Source organism: Synchiropus splendidus, chromosome 4 (genome assembly GCF_027744825.2).
Source record: "Synchiropus splendidus isolate RoL2022-P1 chromosome 4, RoL_Sspl_1.0, whole genome shotgun sequence".
Taxonomy (NCBI): domain Eukaryota; kingdom Metazoa; phylum Chordata; class Actinopteri; order Syngnathiformes; family Callionymidae; genus Synchiropus; species Synchiropus splendidus.
This window is the reverse complement of record NC_071337.1, coordinates 21,278,342-21,296,802: the sequence shown is the minus strand read 5'-3', so window position 1 is coordinate 21,296,802 and position 18,461 is coordinate 21,278,342. Positions and strand designations below refer to the sequence as shown.

Here is an 18,461-nt window from a genome sequence, read left to right as displayed (position 1 = left end):
AAACTTCATTTTGACGATGTCTATCTGTGATCATGTTCTTTCACATGGCGCTGCTTGTTTTGTACAGTGTCAGCACACATAAATAGGCTTCCCTGTACTTGTACCTCACAAAAGCAAATACACACAAGCTCCACACAATGAGCCGTGAGTCTTGGCATTTCTGCTAGTGCCTGTGGTGAAAAGTAAGATTGCAGTTGGGTGTGGATGAATTGACATATTTCCCCATGTGTCAAGGATCAGTGTGGACATGCTATTTGTGTGTTGTGCTGTTGACATGTATGCGTGTGTGAATGTGTTTTCAGTGCATGTTTAGTTGTAGGATGTGTGTGAGTACGTTTTGATGAAACCTTCAAAGTGCTTGTCTTTAAGTTGCTTTTTAAGGCACTAAAAACAGTTTAAAAAAAAATAAAGTTGTCACAGTCACAGGACAAACAGGAGTAACATTAATGAAATGTCGCAGTGCACTATCAGAGTTGCAAAGTTTAAGTCGAGCTTGAAGTAAGTTCTTTGTCTGAAATTTTACATTACTACTTAATTAAATATATATGAAAGGCTTTCAGAATACTGAATGTATGGACGCAAACCATTTTTTCCTGGAGTTTGCTGAAAGTTATGGGAATTGCATTTGCTAATGGAGGCTGACCAGCAGCTTGTGGATAACTGGTCCTTTGTCAATCCCTCAGTTGCAGACCCGCAAAGTATATAGAAGGAAACGCCCACAAGTCAATAAACGAAAGAAAAACATTGATGTATTTTGTGTTAAATGACTGAAAGCTTTAGAACATAATTAGCTTTTTCCTGTTTCTCCATACTGGTGAACACCATCCAGTCAACCAAACTAAATAATGCATTATTATGTCCGACAGACAACAGTCGATTAATTAATCTTTGCCAGTTTTGCATCATGGAAGAAAAAGTGGAATCAAATTGGAACAATATTGTGACCACAACCTAACATGAGAGCTGGATCTTACTTCCTGTGCATGAACCAAACAGAGGTCCAGTTTATTTTAAGCAACATGAAGTACAAGTTCTGTACCAACTCAGGAGTTGCAAACTTTGACACAATGGTCCAGCATGTGGAAATACGATAACTGTTGAAGGGACAATTAGAGCAAGTTCATCACTTTCAATTGCCACAAAAGTCCATTGTTGTAGAGCTGCAGCAGATCATTTCTTCTTGGTGGCTCTTTTCCCTTCTCCCTTCTTTGGTTTCCCTTTGCCTCTCAGCTTTCTAAGGCGCCTCATTTCATCCTTGAAGTCCTCATGCTCATCTCTGAAAACAAATATAGACACAAACAAATTAAATCGTAGTCATATTTCATGCTTATGTCAATTATAGCTTAATGGCAGAATTTCCATTTTAATCCATTTTTCAAGAGTAAGGGGGTTGAATATCCTCTGTTATTCAACACATGGCCATGATCATAATGTAGACAGCATACATTGAAACTTTAAATAGATAAGTACTACTTTGCTGTGAATGTTTACAGTAGCTGTCAATTCAGACCCAACAATAGTTCAGGTTACCACAGGAAAACATACAAATATGAGAATGCTGCTGTGACCTATAACTTATCTGATAAAACAATGCACGTTTGGAGTAAATTTAAACAATACAAAAAGCATTTCAACAGAATATGTTTAATCATCCGTTAAGGTTGCAAAGATGTGTAGTGTAAAACATGATGTGTGTAAAACAAAAATAATACAATGTAATAGAAATGGAAAACATTATCAAAGAAAATGGACTAGCAGGCACTTTGGGGAAAAAAAACTCCATCACGATAGCTAAGTGAGAAAAAAACTGATGATAAATCAGTCAAGGACCAAAATATGTGACATTTTAAGTTCCGTTTAAAAGCACATGTCTGAAGTTGGAGTTACTTACCTTTTGCCAGGTAAGTTAACCTGGCAAAAGGTAAGCATTAGTATACTAATGTGTTACCTTACTAACACATTAGTATACTACTGGTAATACTAATGCGTTAGTATTATTCATTATAAGGAACCAATAAATATCTCATCTGACAAATTCTGAAATGATGTGTTATTAATAGGGAATGTCTTCGAATTATTCACCGGTACTCTATTGATTAAACCCTGTGTGCCGACACAAATGCCAAACAAGGAGTTGAAAATTTAGTGACCAACAAGAGCATTTATTCAGACCCACCTGAACAGTCCCATAAATCTGAGCTTCTGGGTCATGGCATAGTAGATCTTGTGCTGTGGGTACCAGTCATAAACCTCCTTCTTCTTTGGCAGTGGAGGCTCCTGAAAGAGCTTCACCACCTTCATCGATTTGGAGTCTGTCGGTCGCACAACCTGGCCAAATATCTGAGCGCTCAGCCGAGCCATACGCATCGTGTAGTTGGACATGCCGGCCATGGTGGCTAGACAAGACACAAAAATGAAGATCAGATGAATTGAAGGTATATTATTAAAAACTACAGCAATACGAGAGATCATTATTAAACGGAACATTTTTCATCACTGTAAATTGAAGATAATGATTATTACGAAGCAATGTGTCAATAATGTCCAGACATTGCTGATTTGGGCACAAACTTCACAAAAGCAAACCTAACTAGAAATGCATGAAGCACAACAAGTTGGATGGTAAAAGAGAGTCAATTTTGACTCCACTTTCCAAAGTCGTAAAACACATACATTAAAATCAAGAGTCACTCTTTAGTTATGAAACTATGAAACATCAACATGAAGACCGACATAATATGTGCGTGAATCGTTCAGTTTCTGCTTTAATGGCAGACTAAACTGCAAGGGAATGTTTCACAACCTAAGAGCATGAAGACACGATTGTCATGACAGCATCCATGTGATTCGTTTCAACCTTGTTAGTCGTTGTATCATCGGTAGTCTTACCTTGGCCTCTGGTCCTTCACGCCACTGCTTGATCCAGTTGTCTGTCTTTATATGTAAGACCAGCGTAAGTCAAAAGAAAAACAGAAACTCGATCATTATTTTGGAAACTATGTGTTAAGCTAACGTTAACCTTCACCCGGCTGCTCACTCTTCTGCGCATGTCACATTAAAGGTCAACTCTGATTGGGTGATTGGATGATGACTTCACTTCCTGCGATCGAATGTCAACAAAACCTTTTTTTCCTTGCAGTTTTTATTCAAACGCCGTGTACCTAAATGGAATATATTTCAAAAACGTTTAGCGTAAATAAATTATTCATTTCCTCGTATTATTGTTTTAACTCTGACAGAACCGCTGTCTGTATTGCTTCTATCCGCCAGATAGCGCTGTGGAAACAGCAACAAAATCTGCTTGATATTTTTTGAGTCCTTCACGCAGGAAAAAAAAAATACATACCGGTTTCTTTCACTGTCACAGCATTACAAAGAAACGCCACAATAGGAAGCAAAATGCTGCTTCACCACCAAGCACTCACAACACTACGTGTAAATCAAATAAACTTCAAATTGAAGTGGATAACGCGGGAGTTTTGCGTCGCTTTAGGTTACAAATTTTAACATACATCACCGTTTGGTATCAAAATTGTTGTCATACGCGTGAGTCGGCCTATTTTAATGGAATACAGCTTCCCAGAGGAGAAATGATTGTAACTCCTCACTCATGTTGATGTTCATGTGGCGTATATGTTTGTCAATTGTAATTTATTTAAAACAGAATAATGTTTTGGAACAGTAGTATATTCTCGTGTATGCAACAGAAGTAAGAACCTCGCTTAGTTGTGGCCTTAAAAAATAACTTTCAATAAATAAAAAAATTTATTCTGTACTCGTTTGTATTTAAATCCAAGATTCGACTCCTTGACAGTTATGGCCAATCCTATGAGACCTAAACAGTAAACGAAATTGTTAAAATTCATTGATATTATTAATCTTTTTTCAGTGACCACACGAGGGTGCCAGGCAGTCAAATATCCTCTAAATAGCTTTGATTTTCAAGAAAACACCCGGACGTCAAGGAGCTTGAGTCGTAAAAAATGTGAGTTTTGTTTGTTTGTTTATCATGCAAACCCATTGATATAATAGTTATTTGCTATATATTTATTCACATACAGCATCATGGGTACAAAAAGCTAGGATTCAATAAAAATCAAGATCAGCACAGTATAACACAGCACACAGAACCAGCAAACGACATTTTTGGAAATGAATATTTAAATCATTGAGTCAGTGATGATTGTGTCGTTTGGGCCATTTTAATTCAAGGTCATGTAGATATCTGAATTGCTTTACATAAAAGGCAAATGCTAAAATGTGTTACGCTGAGGTTTGAATTTGAAGTAGCACGTTTGATCCAATTTCACTGCCATTAAATGGTCAGGGACTGTGTACATGATGAATCACTGTGGGTGTTTGGAGTCACTCATTGAGCAAAAGGAAGTGAAGAAGAGAGTGTCATCTGGGTGGAAGAGTAGCATTTTAGAGTGTTGGTGGGTGAAGGTGCCACAGAAATGGTGACGACAACCAATAGGTAAATGAGGACATGAAGAGGAGAGCAATGCCTGGAGGGAGATATCAAAGAAGAGAGAGCCGAACCGAATATTTCTGTACTCATGTGTGATGTTTCACTGCCGCAGGAGGAAAAGACGGATGATATCTACCTTCCATATGTATGAGTCTGAGTCTGTCCCTGGAGGAGTTGTTCAGGGTTGTCCAAAGGTTAGTAGACGCTGGGAGGGTCATGTGTTTTTGGGCGCAAGCTGAACCTTCAGATGTGAACACTCGTGGCGCTGAAGCAAGCATGGGTGTTTGTTTTTTTTTTTTGGATGACTAAATCATACACCTTGTAGCTGGTGAGCTAACATGATGATTCTCCAGACAGCCTGCTGTTGATTGGTCGGTGGTCGGGGCCTGCTGTGAGGAAGCTGCCGTCATCCCAGCAGACGTGCTGGGGATGCTGACTCAACTGGCTGCTCCCTGCACTCGCTCCTGCTGCTGATGGACTGCGCCCTGCTTGGACACATCAGGTACATTTAAACTCCACGATTACGCCTCCGAATGGATCGTATGTACCCGCAGATCCGATTGGCTGTTCAAACATTTAAAGAAGCTGCCCGCTCGGGCGAAAACAGTGCTGTTCTCTTCAATGTTTTTGCTCTTTTAGGTGGATGCTGAGGATCTGAGATTCTCCGGGCACCGCAAAACGGAATAAAACGGATTAACGCAGAGAGGTCCGTGTTTGGCACAAGTGCTCTTTCGATGGTCTCCAGACGGGATGTGAGCTGAACGAGGAGCCGCAGAGGAGCTGTCCGTCCGTCGAGGTGCTGATGCGGCTGTGACCGACCAGCGAGCATGGCCGCCGGGAAGTTACTGCTCTACGCCGGGCTCTCTCTGTCTCTCTGCGCCCTGGGCATGCTGGCTGTGGCGATGTGCTCCGACCACTGGTACGAGACCGACGCGAGGAGGTACCGGGATCGGTGTCGCAGCATCTCCAGCCGACGCAAGGACCCGGGCTTCATCTACATCCCCAACAACAGCCTGCCGCTGCGGGCCAGCCGGGAGAAGCTGCTGCTGCTGGCCCGCAGCCGGCGGCAGCTGTTCGCCATGAGCGCCGCGGACGAGTGCGGCAGGCAGTACAACTCCACCAACATGGGGCTGTGGAGGAAATGCCACCGACTGGGCTTCGACCAAGAAATCGAAGACCTCATCCGGAAAGGTGAGAATATAGAAAAGTTTGCAGGGACAGTTGCATGGCTTGACACGGCGCGCTTTGCCATTCATCGGGTGGGAATCGATATTTGCGGTGACTGTCGCCGTGACCAAGGGCAACGAACAATTGCTTTACTTGAACTGCGAGGGGCCCTGTGGCTGCTTGTTGTCATGTTATTTCGCGGAGTGGAAAGAACACGCATGCGTTATTGTGCGTGTTGTCCTTCCAGATGTAGCAGGGCTCTAAATGTCGCTCTGCTGACCTTTCGGTTGTCAATAATGACATTATGATCTCATGGTGTGTGGTTGGCCAGCTCGGTCTGTGTGAGCGCATGCACAGCTTCTTTCTATTAACCTGCCGCCATAGCTGCTATGAATAAGGACACGGATTTTCACAAGCAATTTGTGATTGTTGAGCTCATACAGGGGTTGGACAAAAAGAATGGAAACACCTTAAAGCGTTTTTAGTTTCACGGTGTTTCAATTCTTTTGTCCAACCCCTGTATATAAGACTCTTTTTTTGTCTTTGGGTAGCAATGCAACTTTTTTTGTGGTCCTAGTGCCGATGAAAACATGCAGCTGAGGCATTTTATTATGATTTTCTGACTCATGCAAGGTTCCATAAAAAAGAAAGTATTGGAAAGTGATGTAATGGCATCCATTCATTTCCTTGTAGTTGGTCATTTAAGGTTGAATGACGTCATTGCAAATGGCAATGATGTCTGGCAAGCTTTCATGTACCTTTTTGTCATTGTCATAAAAGGTTATTAAGGTCGACTGAACCACCGACTGAGTTGACGGCTGATCCCACCTGTCGAGGTATTCCTCAAGGATGCCTACATCTGTTTCAGACTTGAAGGTGGATGCACAGATTATGTTAAAAAAGTGAAACGAGTACATAAATGTCTTTCTTTGACACAACCAATCACTGAATTATTATCGTAGTCTTCCAAGTAAAGGTGGTGATTCAAGGGTTCTGATACAGGTATTTTGGACATTCTGCTGGTAATTCTTGGGCTTAGTTTAGGTTTCTTCAATTCAAGGGGGCCATGATTTGTGGTTTGTTTCACCTACTGGAATGACTGGTGACTTTATTTATTTATTTACTAGTTTTGTAAGTCTTTGGTTCAATTCTTCATCAAGATGCAACTTGATTTAGACACATAAAAGTGTGTTATTTTAGTGGTAATATATAGGTAATATCTCTATCGATCTATCGACCTATATATATATATATATATATATATATACTGTACGCAGGTGGAAACATTCATCTGTCGTTGCTTAGAACCAGTCACCAGGCTTTTCATTGCTATAACTGCACAGTTATTTTGTGCTTTGCTATATCAGCCTGAAGGAAGTATGAGTTAATGTACAGCTAACAGGCCATGACATGTTCAGTGCCAATTTTAAATGAATGAATTTTAAAAAGTGCTAGACATTAACTTTCAGTCAGGCATTTGTCTTTTATTGGTGTCCCTGTTGATATGGTGCTTTGGATCAAGGTTAGGAGTTGACCACTTACTGAACCTATGCTCATTTCACAGATATGGTAAGTACAATTGAATGAACAAGGTATGTTTATTTTTATTTTTCAGACATTAATTTCTTTTGAAGGAAGCTCTATTCCCACTAGTGACATCATCCTGGTTGTCTCCTACTTATGATAATAAGCCAAGCTAATGGACAATTTCAGTCTCACACAGTATTAGTGAGAAAAAACAAAACGGAAGCGTCTTTTGAGAAAATGAAGAATGAGTCATCTGTCATCATCAAATGCTGCTTATTGCTGAATCTACAGGGTACAGTTGTGTTGCAGAGACAGGAAGGATGACGGTTCTGATGGAGGTTAATGGTTTGAATCCAAGCTGGCAGTGAATGTGTGCGCGCAGTTAATGTGTGTGTTTTCGATGTGCGCTGCAGCTGTGGCTTCCTTTGAGGATGCCTCAATGGCCTTGATGGCTCGCCATCTGCATGCGGTAATGCGCAGCCCCCGCCACTGAGCGCTGTGATCAGTTGAATGCCTCCATAGAGAGCTGTGATCTATCCCAGCTTATCGCTCTATCGCAGATAAATTCATCACGGTCAGTCGTCGTTGTGCGACAATAGCGCCACGCTGATGGAGTGATGAAGTCATGGAAGTAGAACTCTGCTTGTTGATGATCGATCATGAGCATGTCTGGTCTCCTGCTAGGCTACTGAGACATGAAAGATTCATCTTGCTGAACGGAAAACCACATAATTTTACACCAATAAATACTCCCCTTGCTAGAACTACTTTGTAGCAATTGCTATTTATACTAATGCATTTGTTTGTGTTGTTATTACTGCTGGCATGACTTTAGTCCAGTCCTTCTGAAATAGTGGGGGGGCGTGGAGGGATGCCAGGAGAGGCGCATATGACCTCTGAACATACTTTTTTGCCGTGCTAGAATAAAGTGTAATCGCACATCAACTCATGATTTTTTTTTTTATTATTATTATTTTCAGGCAAATTGATGCACAAGTCTTGAAAACAATGTTTATAAAGTTATTCTTTATTGTAAGTTGATCAATATCACTTTCTTTTTCATTTTCTTTAATGTTAACAAGGATACAATGTTATGCAGAGGTGAACTTATACTAATTTTATAGGCTTCTTTAGACTACTTCTTCCTGGGGGAAGTGCTTTCTTTCTAACCTGCAACACAATGCTTAGGATTGACTAGTTTTATAGCTAAAAGAGCACCCAACAATTTACAATGATATTCAATGAGACGCTGTACTACACCAGACTATTTTGTGTATCCATTAGCCATGAAGGTGCAAAACCTAGTTTCAGTATAAATATAAAACTCTACACAATGTTGCATGACCGTATTAATAAGGTAAGTAAATGCTATTTCAGTAAATATATTCATTTGCGTCAGGGATTTGTTGGCAAGCCAAAGCAGTGGCTTGAGTTCAGTTGCCGTAATAATGAAAATTAGACTGACCACAGGGCATAGATCTCTATTTTCTGCTCAATTTGTGTTCCCAAATGAATTTCAGGTCATGAACTGTATCAAGGAAACAAGCAGCTTTAATGTGTGCCCTAAGGCAAGAAGTCAGGTGACTCCTTTAGAGCATCGCAAAGTATGTCATGCATCAAAGCAGCAGGCTTTGGTGTTTCAGGCAGCAAGGTGCGACATTTTACTGCTTTTTAAATGCATATTGGTTGCATTAAATATATTGACTTGCCTCACAAGACTTTTGTTTTGGTTGCTGATGCTGCCGTGAATAAATGGAACCATTTGTAAAGAGCCACGTCATCTCTCCACCAACACCTTTGTTGCAGTTACAGTAATTGAAATAAATGTTATTTCAATTTTTATCCTCTGTGGTGCCATTTCAGCTGTTACAATTAATGATCTTTTATCATCAGGTCATTTCAAACTGAAAGCGGCACAACAGGAGTCAAACAGTCACAATTATTTTCATGCAATTTATTAGTGAAAAAACTGAAAGTAACGTTTTGCGGTTTGACGGTTTTAAACAATGACTGTCTTACGGCAAATGGAGCATTAGAGAGAACACTATAAATCAAATCACATATTTGATTTTGGAGGTCAAAAAGTCAGTGAAACAGCATAAACCCTTTGCCGTACACGCCGCTCAAATTTTATTCCGCTTAATCTCCAAAGTCAATTCACGAGTATACATGCGAGATTATTTCACTGCATAAAACAGCCCTTGGCAAGTCATTTCCACTCTATTCAAGCACAATATCTGAAGCTAAACAACTCGGTTATATGGTGGGAATGAGTCACAGTCTTAAAGCCCTATCGCTGCTCTTCAAATTTAATATTTTACCATCATTTCAGGGACTGAAAATGAGTGTTGATCCATCCACTCTAGCATTTGACCAAATAAACAAAATACATTTGTGGTGTCTGTGGCATCAAGCACAAGCATCATTATGCAGATTTATAGAATCAGGTGCAGAAGGGCTGATAATGGGTCGGCACAAATGTGACTAGCCGACTGTGTTTCTTGGCGACGGCTGGTCGCATTAAGTGTGTAATGGTGTGTATTGCTGTTTTGTGGGCTTTTCACATGGTTCTTTGAGAGTTGGACCATCAATTGCGGCTTGTCCGACAAAGCGTGACAACATGTAAAAGGAATAGTCCATTCCAGCGATGGATGGCTGCATTTCTATACTCTTCTATTTAAGTTATTGGACTTTCAGGTTTAGCATTTAACCCTTCCACTTGCTGTCAACTGAGGGAGAAGCAAGCCTGAAGGAGAGGGATGTGCACTTCACCCACTTCTACTTTCCTTTTCTCATTCTCAGAATTCTCTATCAATGTTGGTCAGAGAGGTCAGACTACAGACCCCCCATCTTCAGTTCGAGTCGGTGACCATTCTGTCCATCCTGGGATATGATGTCAGGCATGCTATGGCCCTATTTTCCCCTCCAAACATTTTTTTTACTGGAGAGTAAACTTGAGAGCTAAAATGTCTTTTACGCCAGGCGATGTCTCGCTTTGCCCTAACAAGGTTGGCAACCTCTAGATTGTGGCCCCTATCCTCACCTATAGACGTGAATGATAAATACTTGTCACAAAAATTTGGACACACGTGATTCAAGCACCCAGCACAGGTAAATGTTATGATCCTCCAAGCGGCCAAAGTCAGTCTTGGTGGGTCTTTTTGTGATTTGCGTGCCCCTCAGTTGTAGACGCATTCCAAACACAAGTGGAGCTAGCAATTGACATTGAGTATCTAGATATGACCGACAGGCTAATGGCTACATTAGTAGTCAACATTTTTGTTTTTTAAGTTTAAGACAAAATTTTGCCTTATGTGTTGGGGCATTTCTTGGTTGGTTTGTGACCAGAAATAGTCCGAAAGGGACACATATTTAAAAACAAACCTTCAGGGTTGGTTGTGACTTATTGACCCTATATATATATATATATATATATATATACTCACACTCACACACATGTTGTCACTAGCGGGCAACATAATAACGCATGTTATTGAGCACATCTTTCAACACTTGGAGAGTATACAGCTCAATCAAATATTGAATAACTATAACACTAATTCATTTTAATTTCACACCTTTTAAGCTTTAAAACTATCATTGATAGGATTGAGCTCGAAGGGACAATAGGTGGCAGCAGTGGTACTTGCTTAGGTGCAGTTGACTAAAACTATACCACACTATCACCCAACGCAAATATTGGTATCAAATGTGGTTCAAACGTTCATGTGTGCGTTTAAATTTAAATGATTTGGCCGATCAATAGCCAAATAAAATACATGTGTTTTGAGATGGCCAATTTATGGGAAATTGATATTTATTGTTGTTGCTGATGTGCACAATTCCAGTTACTGCTGAACTGCATGGCTGGCAGCAATGCTTCGCTCCTCTTCTACTCACTGGTTCCGTGATGGTTCACCCATTTCCACACTGCTTGTGACATATGTCCTACAAAAAAAAACAAAAAAAACGTTGCAGTTATTTAACAGTTTTGTATCCTAAGTTTAGTTACCCTTGCAACTACCAAACATGATAACATGATCTCCCACTGTGCATTATTGATCAGCTGGTTGATATAGATCTGTGTGATGTTCTCATGTAGCCAGTTTGTCAGGTTTCCGGCATTACAAATGCAGAGAAATGACACAATCGCTATTTATGCCAAATCCTGCTGCCCCACTTTCTTTATCCTCCTATTCCATCTTCATATTCCCCCCTTCCTGTCATCCTCCCCCAAATACCTGGAAAGGTTTCATGATTTTTACAACAGTGGGAAAATGGGTCAGATATCTATTTGAACGCTTTTTTTCCCCCGTTTCTCTTTTCTACTTGTTTTTTTAATTATGTGCTAAAGACCTGTCATGTATCTGACTAATTGTTGGAATATTTCCTGAAGGTTATACATGTACCATTTTAAAATAATAAATAGTAGACCAATCTGACCTGAATCGTACCGTGAAAGGCATGAGAGGCATTTCAGGTGAAAATGAATAAATAAATAATATGTAGAACTGGCATTTACTGATTGAAATGCATGTGACAGTATTTTTAATGGTGGTAGTAGGAGTTTGTAATCATACTGAAGTAAAAAAGTAAAAGTATAACAGAGTAGTTTGAAATCACAATGTCATTAACTAAAATATCCATATGAAAAAGTGACTTGTGAAGTGAATCATGATTTAATCACAATAGTGAACTCACAATTAAGAGGCAAAATAAACACTGCAGTAGACTCAAGGACAAATCGTGTCAAGAAGAAACAGCACGATTCTTTTCTCAATATGTAGATCCAAATGGGACGGAGTCAGAAATACAACTGACATAAGGGAGGTGGGGGATGCAGATCGGAGTGTGAGAAGCGCTTCGGATGCTCGGTCTTCATCCTCTGCCATCTGTCGTTGCTGAGAGAAACCCTGTCAGGTCTTCATCCAGTTCCATCCCAGCAGAGTGAGCGCATCGAGAAGACCCCGGATTAGATTACTCTGCTCCTCAGGGATCCCGTGTCGTGGGGAGGGCTAAATTAGACACTATGGGAGGCTAAAGGTGCCTCGTAGGTTTCCTGCCAATGAGCACGCAGGCAAACTGCTCATCTAATGGGCTGCTTTCAATTCGACAGTGACTTTTTGCGCTGGGATTATCAGCGAGCTGGCAGGAGATCATTGCCTCAGGGGTTTATTTATAGACACTCTGAATTAAAAGTGACTTTCCACATTTCATGATAGGTGTGTCAAAGACTTTGTGCACACACAGACACACTCGGTTAAAAACGTGACCCTAACTAAGGGGTCAAACGCCTTCTAACTCACGGAGAGATTTGAGGCTTAGTTCTTCAAAGAGACCGAATCGTCATGATATATATTTGCTATGCTAATTTTCTGACAACTATATGTGTTTTGCTGTAATCTTCCTGGCGGGGGCAGAAACCTGGAGATCATGATGAAGTCTAAAAGTGATTGTTTAGTCTTTAAGCAGTGTTGTAACATCACATTAAATATGATGTCATCATGTGTTAGCTTAGATTCAATAATGTAATGAATCATTTTAATGTGTGTAACAAACTAATATATGAAAGTGCAAGAGTAGGAAAATAATATTTCAATGTTTTATCTGTTTTACAGACAGTTTTTGTAAAATGTATTCAATGCTAAATATAATTATTTCTTAAATCAATGACTGAAATTACAAACTGAATCATTTCTAGTTAGTCTAGTTATTGCTACCTTTTCTTAGCTACGTGCTTTTTGCTTCCACTTGCGTGTGATCATTTTCTGCATGCTGTTTTGCTGACCAACAATTTGTCTAATGACTAATTTATCAAGTTTAACAGCGTTAAAGGAGAAGCATTATCAACTCCATTTAGGATTCCTTCCCTGTGCTCAGAGCAGGAAGAGGAATTTAGGTTAACAAATTTCTTAATATGCATACAGTCACATGGACGGTGACGTGACGTCGGCCTTTTGCATTTTTCAGCTGCTTCATGCAAATGAGCTGGCAGCCTGGATGCAGAAAGTAAATAGATTCACGTCCTTGAGCAACGCACCGACTGTGTGACTAATGTTCTCGCCGCTCTCGTCTGCATTCACCGCTTGCAATGAGGTTAAATGGAGAGACCTGATTTCCTCCCAGGAATTATAAGAAGATTTAAAAATACATTTATCTTTTCAAATTTCATTTATTCAACGTCTGTTTTTGGTCACCGCAGGCGGGAAACTATCTAGAGATGCCACCAACATCAGAGGTGTCGCGGGATCTTTCTTGTCCTGCTAGTTACGCTAACGGCTACTGCGGCTTGTGGGTGAATTTGTCATGTGACCCTTGCACAAGGGAACACTTCCCTGACGCTGTGCACTGGCCGCCCCTTTTTTTCTTCAGGCAGGTCACCTTTCATTTGGAGGTAATTTATTTTAATAATGTGATCAGTGCGCACTGATGTCATTTACATCTCCCCAAGATTGAATCTCCTCCAATTTTATTACCGAGAGGAAATCAGGTCCAGATATTTCAGGTCCTTTTTGGCTGGCAACCCAGGAGATCATTCACCTTGATGCCTTGGAAAGAGAAATGCGCAATCATATACAGTGGTACCTCAGTTCTCGACCACGATCCGTTCCAGACGGCTGTTCGAGAAGGGATTTGTAGGAAATCTGAATCGATTTTTCCCATGACAATGAATGGAAAAAGAAATAATGCGTTCCGAGCCTTAAAATAGGCTTTTGTAGGAGTGAATGTAGAGTGTCTGCTGCAGGTGCGCTGTTCCTCTATGTGTGTGGCCGCTGCATGTGGGAGGGGTTGCTGAGTGAGTGACGTCTCTCCAGAAGTGAAGAGGTGCCCGGTGCGTGTCCAGCTCTGAATGTGTGCTTCTGTGCAGTTTGGCTGTGACAAAGTCATAAACCAAGTAACGCTCTGTCCCAGACTCGCCTCATCCCTGTCCCAGCTCCAGCCCACAACAGGACATCAAACCCTGGAGTGGAGGTGTGGAGAGCGAGCACCTCCCCTGTGACGCTCTACCACGGTCCAGTGTGGAGACAGGAAAGGTTTTACACCTCAATATGAAGAAGAAACAGTCAGTAAATGTAGCTAACGGGACACGTCTGCATACAGAGGCTGTGTTATACACAATAACGAAGTGCGTCGTGGGTCAGCTGATCGGTCCGCGCACTTTATGTTTTTTCCGGCTTTTTTCGGGGGTGTTCGAGTTCTGGCTTTTCGTTCGAAAGCAGAAGCCAAAAAATCTAGAAATTTTTGTTAGAACTCTGATTTGTTCGAATTCCGGGAGGTTCGAAAACCCAGGTACCACTGCATATACTGTATATATATTAATTAATTAGGTCTTTGTTATTAATTAATTGTGATTAATAACATTTTAATTAGGGATGGGATTCGATGACAACAAAATCAAGTTAATTAGAGAATTTGTCATTAATTAATCTGACTTAATTGCAGTTTAATGGTATAAGAATATTTGCCACAAGAAGCCACATTTTTTAATTTGGATGAATTTGATATGTTACTAAATCCAATGATGGACCCATACATACATTTAAACAACAAAATATTGTTTATTTTGCATCAGTTTGGCACAATAAATCAGGATGGTGGCTATATTACACCTCAATCACCTTATTTCAGCTAAAGCTACTTTAATGTCTTGAAAATATTTGTATAAGAATTTCAATTTTATAAGAATTTCAAGTACATTCAGAGGAGTGGAAACCCTCGCCATAGTGCAGGGAAAAACCTCCCTGAACAAAAGCAAACAGATGCTTTTGTTTGCTTTTGTTCAGGGATTCCTCCATGTTTGTTGTTGTTGTTATCATCCTAGCTGCCACGTGTCTTGTGCATCAGTGTGATCAGTGGAGCAGGAACTCCTGCACTTACAAAGGTTTTGTGTTGTCAGGAGAGCAAAGTGTTAAATTATTATTTTTTTGGTGTAATTAATTAATTGTAATGAACTTGTTAAAGTCACACCACTAATTTTAATATTTGACACCAAATGGACAGATTGAATCTGTACACATGAGCTTCAACACCAGGGTGAAAGTGCTCCGTATAGTGCATCGAACAATATTTTGTGTTTCTATCCCGAGGTTTTTTTACACTTATATCCATGTATGTCATCTCATTTAGTCTCCTTCATCATGCATTTTGTGGTTATGACATCACAGTGCATTGCACGACATACCTGTAATTGTTGCGATTGGTCTGTTGTTTCACAATATTTAGCGATCCACTTGATATCAGAGGAGCCTTGCTCTCACTGTCAGAGGTATTAATTCAGAGACTTTCACACCCTACATCCAACAACTCAGTTAACAATCCACCGTGTCATTTCAGGAAATGCTCATTTTATCTTGAAGTCGCAATGTTCCATTGGTTTATGTTCAGTCACTTACAACGTTTTCATTTGGTAATGCTGCAAACTTAGGCTCATCAGCATTTTAACAACGCATCAGTTAAACTCAGAATGAACAGCCAATCATTCAAAGTCATCAGTAATATGAGACGAATTGCCCAGAGACGTTTTGCGGCCGGCAGTAAATACGTGGCTGTTCTCGCTCGCCTGGAAACTCTTGAATAATTCAGGAACATGTGGAAACCTTTCTGTGGTCATTAGTTTGCTCGCTTTCTGCATCCTTGCAGAAACATTGAGCTTTAATTCTCTGAAAAAGCAACCAGGTGTGGCAGGATATCCTTCAAATATGTTTGTATTTTTTTATTTTAAGACGCTCCACAAACATTCTTTTCAGCCGTTTGAAAGATGTGGGACCAAGAAAAGGGTTCATTAGTTCAGGGTCGTTCAGCTTTCAGATGTTGTCAAGGTTTTCTTGCTTCAATAATTCATTTGGAAATCTTATCTGAAGGATTTCAGCCTTTTTTTTTCATTGTGTACTCATCAATATTTCTCCTGCAAGAGGTTCAACTCACACCTACTTCAGACTCTCTTGTGTCCGTGCATCCGAGAAGAAGAGCATTAAATGTGCCATAAATAACTAATGTTGTGTGTGTTTGAGAGGCTGTATACTGAGCTAATGCATCACATGCATGCTATTGACTCCATTCTTCAAATCTCGTGTCATATTTCCCATCAAGAATTTGCAGGGTTGTGAATAAACAGTGGTTGCTGGATGCTTGATTCGGAGTGGACGAGACACTCTGGTTGGTAATAACTTCGAACAGGTGACATCAATCACGGAAATGTGTCTCTCCTGGCAGGCGTTCACAAGCCACTGTGTTGCGCAACGAATATCTGATGCTGCAGTAGGAAATTTGTTTCATGGCAAGTGTGTGGTCAGGTGATCCATCTAAATGCAGAAGCAGTGGGGAACCAAATGGCTACGGATTTCATTTTGCTGTCAACTTAATCCCTCATAACACATGCCTGAATCTTCAGCCATTTCTGTTGGTGGCAAGAACGTGGAGAAAGTCTGATATAAGTTGATATGATCTTTGGTGCCCTACACTTATAATGTCCTGTATTTCCTGCATTAGCTCCTCTCAACTTAAAGGGACATTAACATCCACACTCAAGTCATTGCTACTCCTGAGCCATTATTCCTGCAGAGAGTCCCAACTCCATAAAACTGTATCTGTGCGTTGGGCTATCATTCATTCATTTTCATTCAGCATCACACAGACGTCAGCATCAGACAGGTTCTATAGTCTTGAGGCATCATTAGTCCTCACGCACATTGGTATTGCTCTTTTAACTTATTTTTAAATTATTTTTATGTTTATTTGATTTGTTTAGATATTTGTCAAATTACCCTGCTTTGAAATTAGCTCAGAATTTTGTGGAATTTTGTGTGTTAGTTTTATACTGAGTAACAGAGTAACAGTGTAGTGGGGCAAATAGAGGTGATGTTCTGATGAGTCGTGTTCGATGATCCACACTGGTTAATCAATATTAGAAAGACTTTGAGCCTTTGACGATCATTTTTAAAAAATAAATCTAAAGACAGTGTCCTTTTCCAGGTGGCTCAGGGAACCTCTACTGTCAACTATTGTTAAAACACATTCTATTCTCACTTTCCCAGCATCAGTGTATCTTGCCATCAGAGTGAGGATGGGCTGTTTGTCATCATGCAAGTGGACTACCAGTCTCATACTACCTTGGTGCACCATGGTCCCCCGGCACTTAAGCCCAAAACCGAGAACTAGACTTCATTCTTGACAAGGGATTGTCTGATCCAATCCACCGGATTTGTCATTGTGTCCTATCAGTGTCCCACAGGCCGAAATGACTGGATCTGCGTCTTAACTTCTTATATTATTATATATTTCAGATATTTAAATGATGCAGAGTCCGGTGTATTTACCAATGCTGGTAAAATATATAAGTTATTATAAGGGCAGAGCAGTGGTATGGTGTTAGTATTAAGCCGTTCAAATCCATAAACCCAGATGGTATCAGGTGGGATTGGTCTCGACTGAGCCTCAAGGTTCCAGTATCCGCATCTGTAGAAGATGTGAAAAAGGTGTACGGTTAGGGTCAAGTCTCCCCTAGTCTCTCAAGACTAGGGGAGACTTTGGAATAACATATTTAATGGACCACCATCACTTTCCCAACTGGTATGTTGACATATGGAGGGGTTAGTTAGTGTTAACTCATGACCCTAATAGTTGTTAGGCGCGGTATGACAGAGCAGCATAATCGAGGGGGTGAAGTCACAGTTGGATCATGACTTCCAAGGCTCTACAACCACAGATTTTCAGGCTCAATAACAAGATGAGGCCAACGTTTTGATGTGCTGGTGAAATATGTGTTTTTATTACTTCCAGTTGCTTGTTTAGTCACCGTAATTAAGGTTATTATTGGTGACGAATGTGTGTTTCTATTCAGAAATGAATACAAAATCACAAAAGTGTGGCTTTGTCTCTGGTCTTTAGACCCATAAACCAAACAAGATGCCTTCAGCTGTGTTTATCATCACTCCTGTTGTAAATGAGCTTGCCACTGTTCTCACTGACAGCGAGAGGCTTTTACCGAGATCGAGAAGACCTGCTGAACTTCAGAGGAAAACTGCACAGTAGAAACATGATGTTGCCTCGTTTCTCTGCAGTCTTGCAAGTCAGCGACCCCTTGTTAAAAATCATCTCTCCTCATGAGAAACAGCGCAGGAACAAGTCTAAGAAAAAAAAACCAAAACAGAAGACTGAGCACTTGCAAAGCTACATTGTGTTTACTGTAAAAATCTAAACTCTAACTAAACATGGCAACTACGGACAGACAGCATTAAAAAAGCAAACTTGTGGGGTTAAAAACAGCGAGGAATTGTTCTCACTATTGAAATCTAGT

General features: G+C 40.4%; 2 protein-coding genes across 3 annotated transcripts in view; one reads left to right on the top strand and one right to left on the bottom strand.

Moving 5' to 3' along the window:
- Positions 1-745: 745 nt before the first annotated feature.
- mrps33 (mitochondrial ribosomal protein S33) lies at positions 746-3,038 on the bottom strand. Its single transcript, XM_053863421.1, has 3 exons — positions 2,890-3,038; positions 2,177-2,396; positions 746-1,276 (listed from the first exon to the last, which is right to left on the bottom strand). Exons 2-3 carry the CDS (start codon positions 2,389-2,391, stop codon positions 1,171-1,173), a joined length of 321 nt encoding a protein of 106 aa, XP_053719396.1. The 5' UTR covers positions 2,392-2,396; positions 2,890-3,038; the 3' UTR covers positions 746-1,170.
- A 1,545-nt stretch (positions 3,039-4,583) lies between these two features.
- tmem178bb (transmembrane protein 178Bb) overlaps positions 4,584-18,461 on the top strand; it is a 106,224-nt gene continuing 92,346 nt past the window's right edge. Inside the window, exons 1-3 of one of the 2 annotated variants that reach the window (XM_053864160.1) lie at positions 4,584-4,665; positions 4,825-4,973; positions 5,111-5,662. In XM_053864160.1, the coding sequence (XP_053720135.1) occupies positions 5,299-5,662 (364 nt within the window). In that variant the 5' untranslated portion in view covers positions 4,584-4,665; positions 4,825-4,973; positions 5,111-5,298. Of the gene's footprint in view, positions 4,666-4,779; positions 4,974-5,110; positions 5,663-18,461 lie in introns of those variants that run through there. The other variant, XM_053864161.1, reaches the window with a different exon arrangement.

Excerpts from the sequence above, each read along its gene's own strand:
- mrps33 (XM_053863421.1), bottom strand. The coding sequence starts at position 2,391 with ATGGCCGGCATGTCCAACTACACGATGCGTATGGCTCGGCTGAGCGCT. Across the intron at positions 1,277-2,176 it reads AGATTTATGGGACTGTTCAG|AGATGAGCATGAGGACTTCA; the intron begins GTGGGTCTGAAT and ends ATTTGTTTTCAG.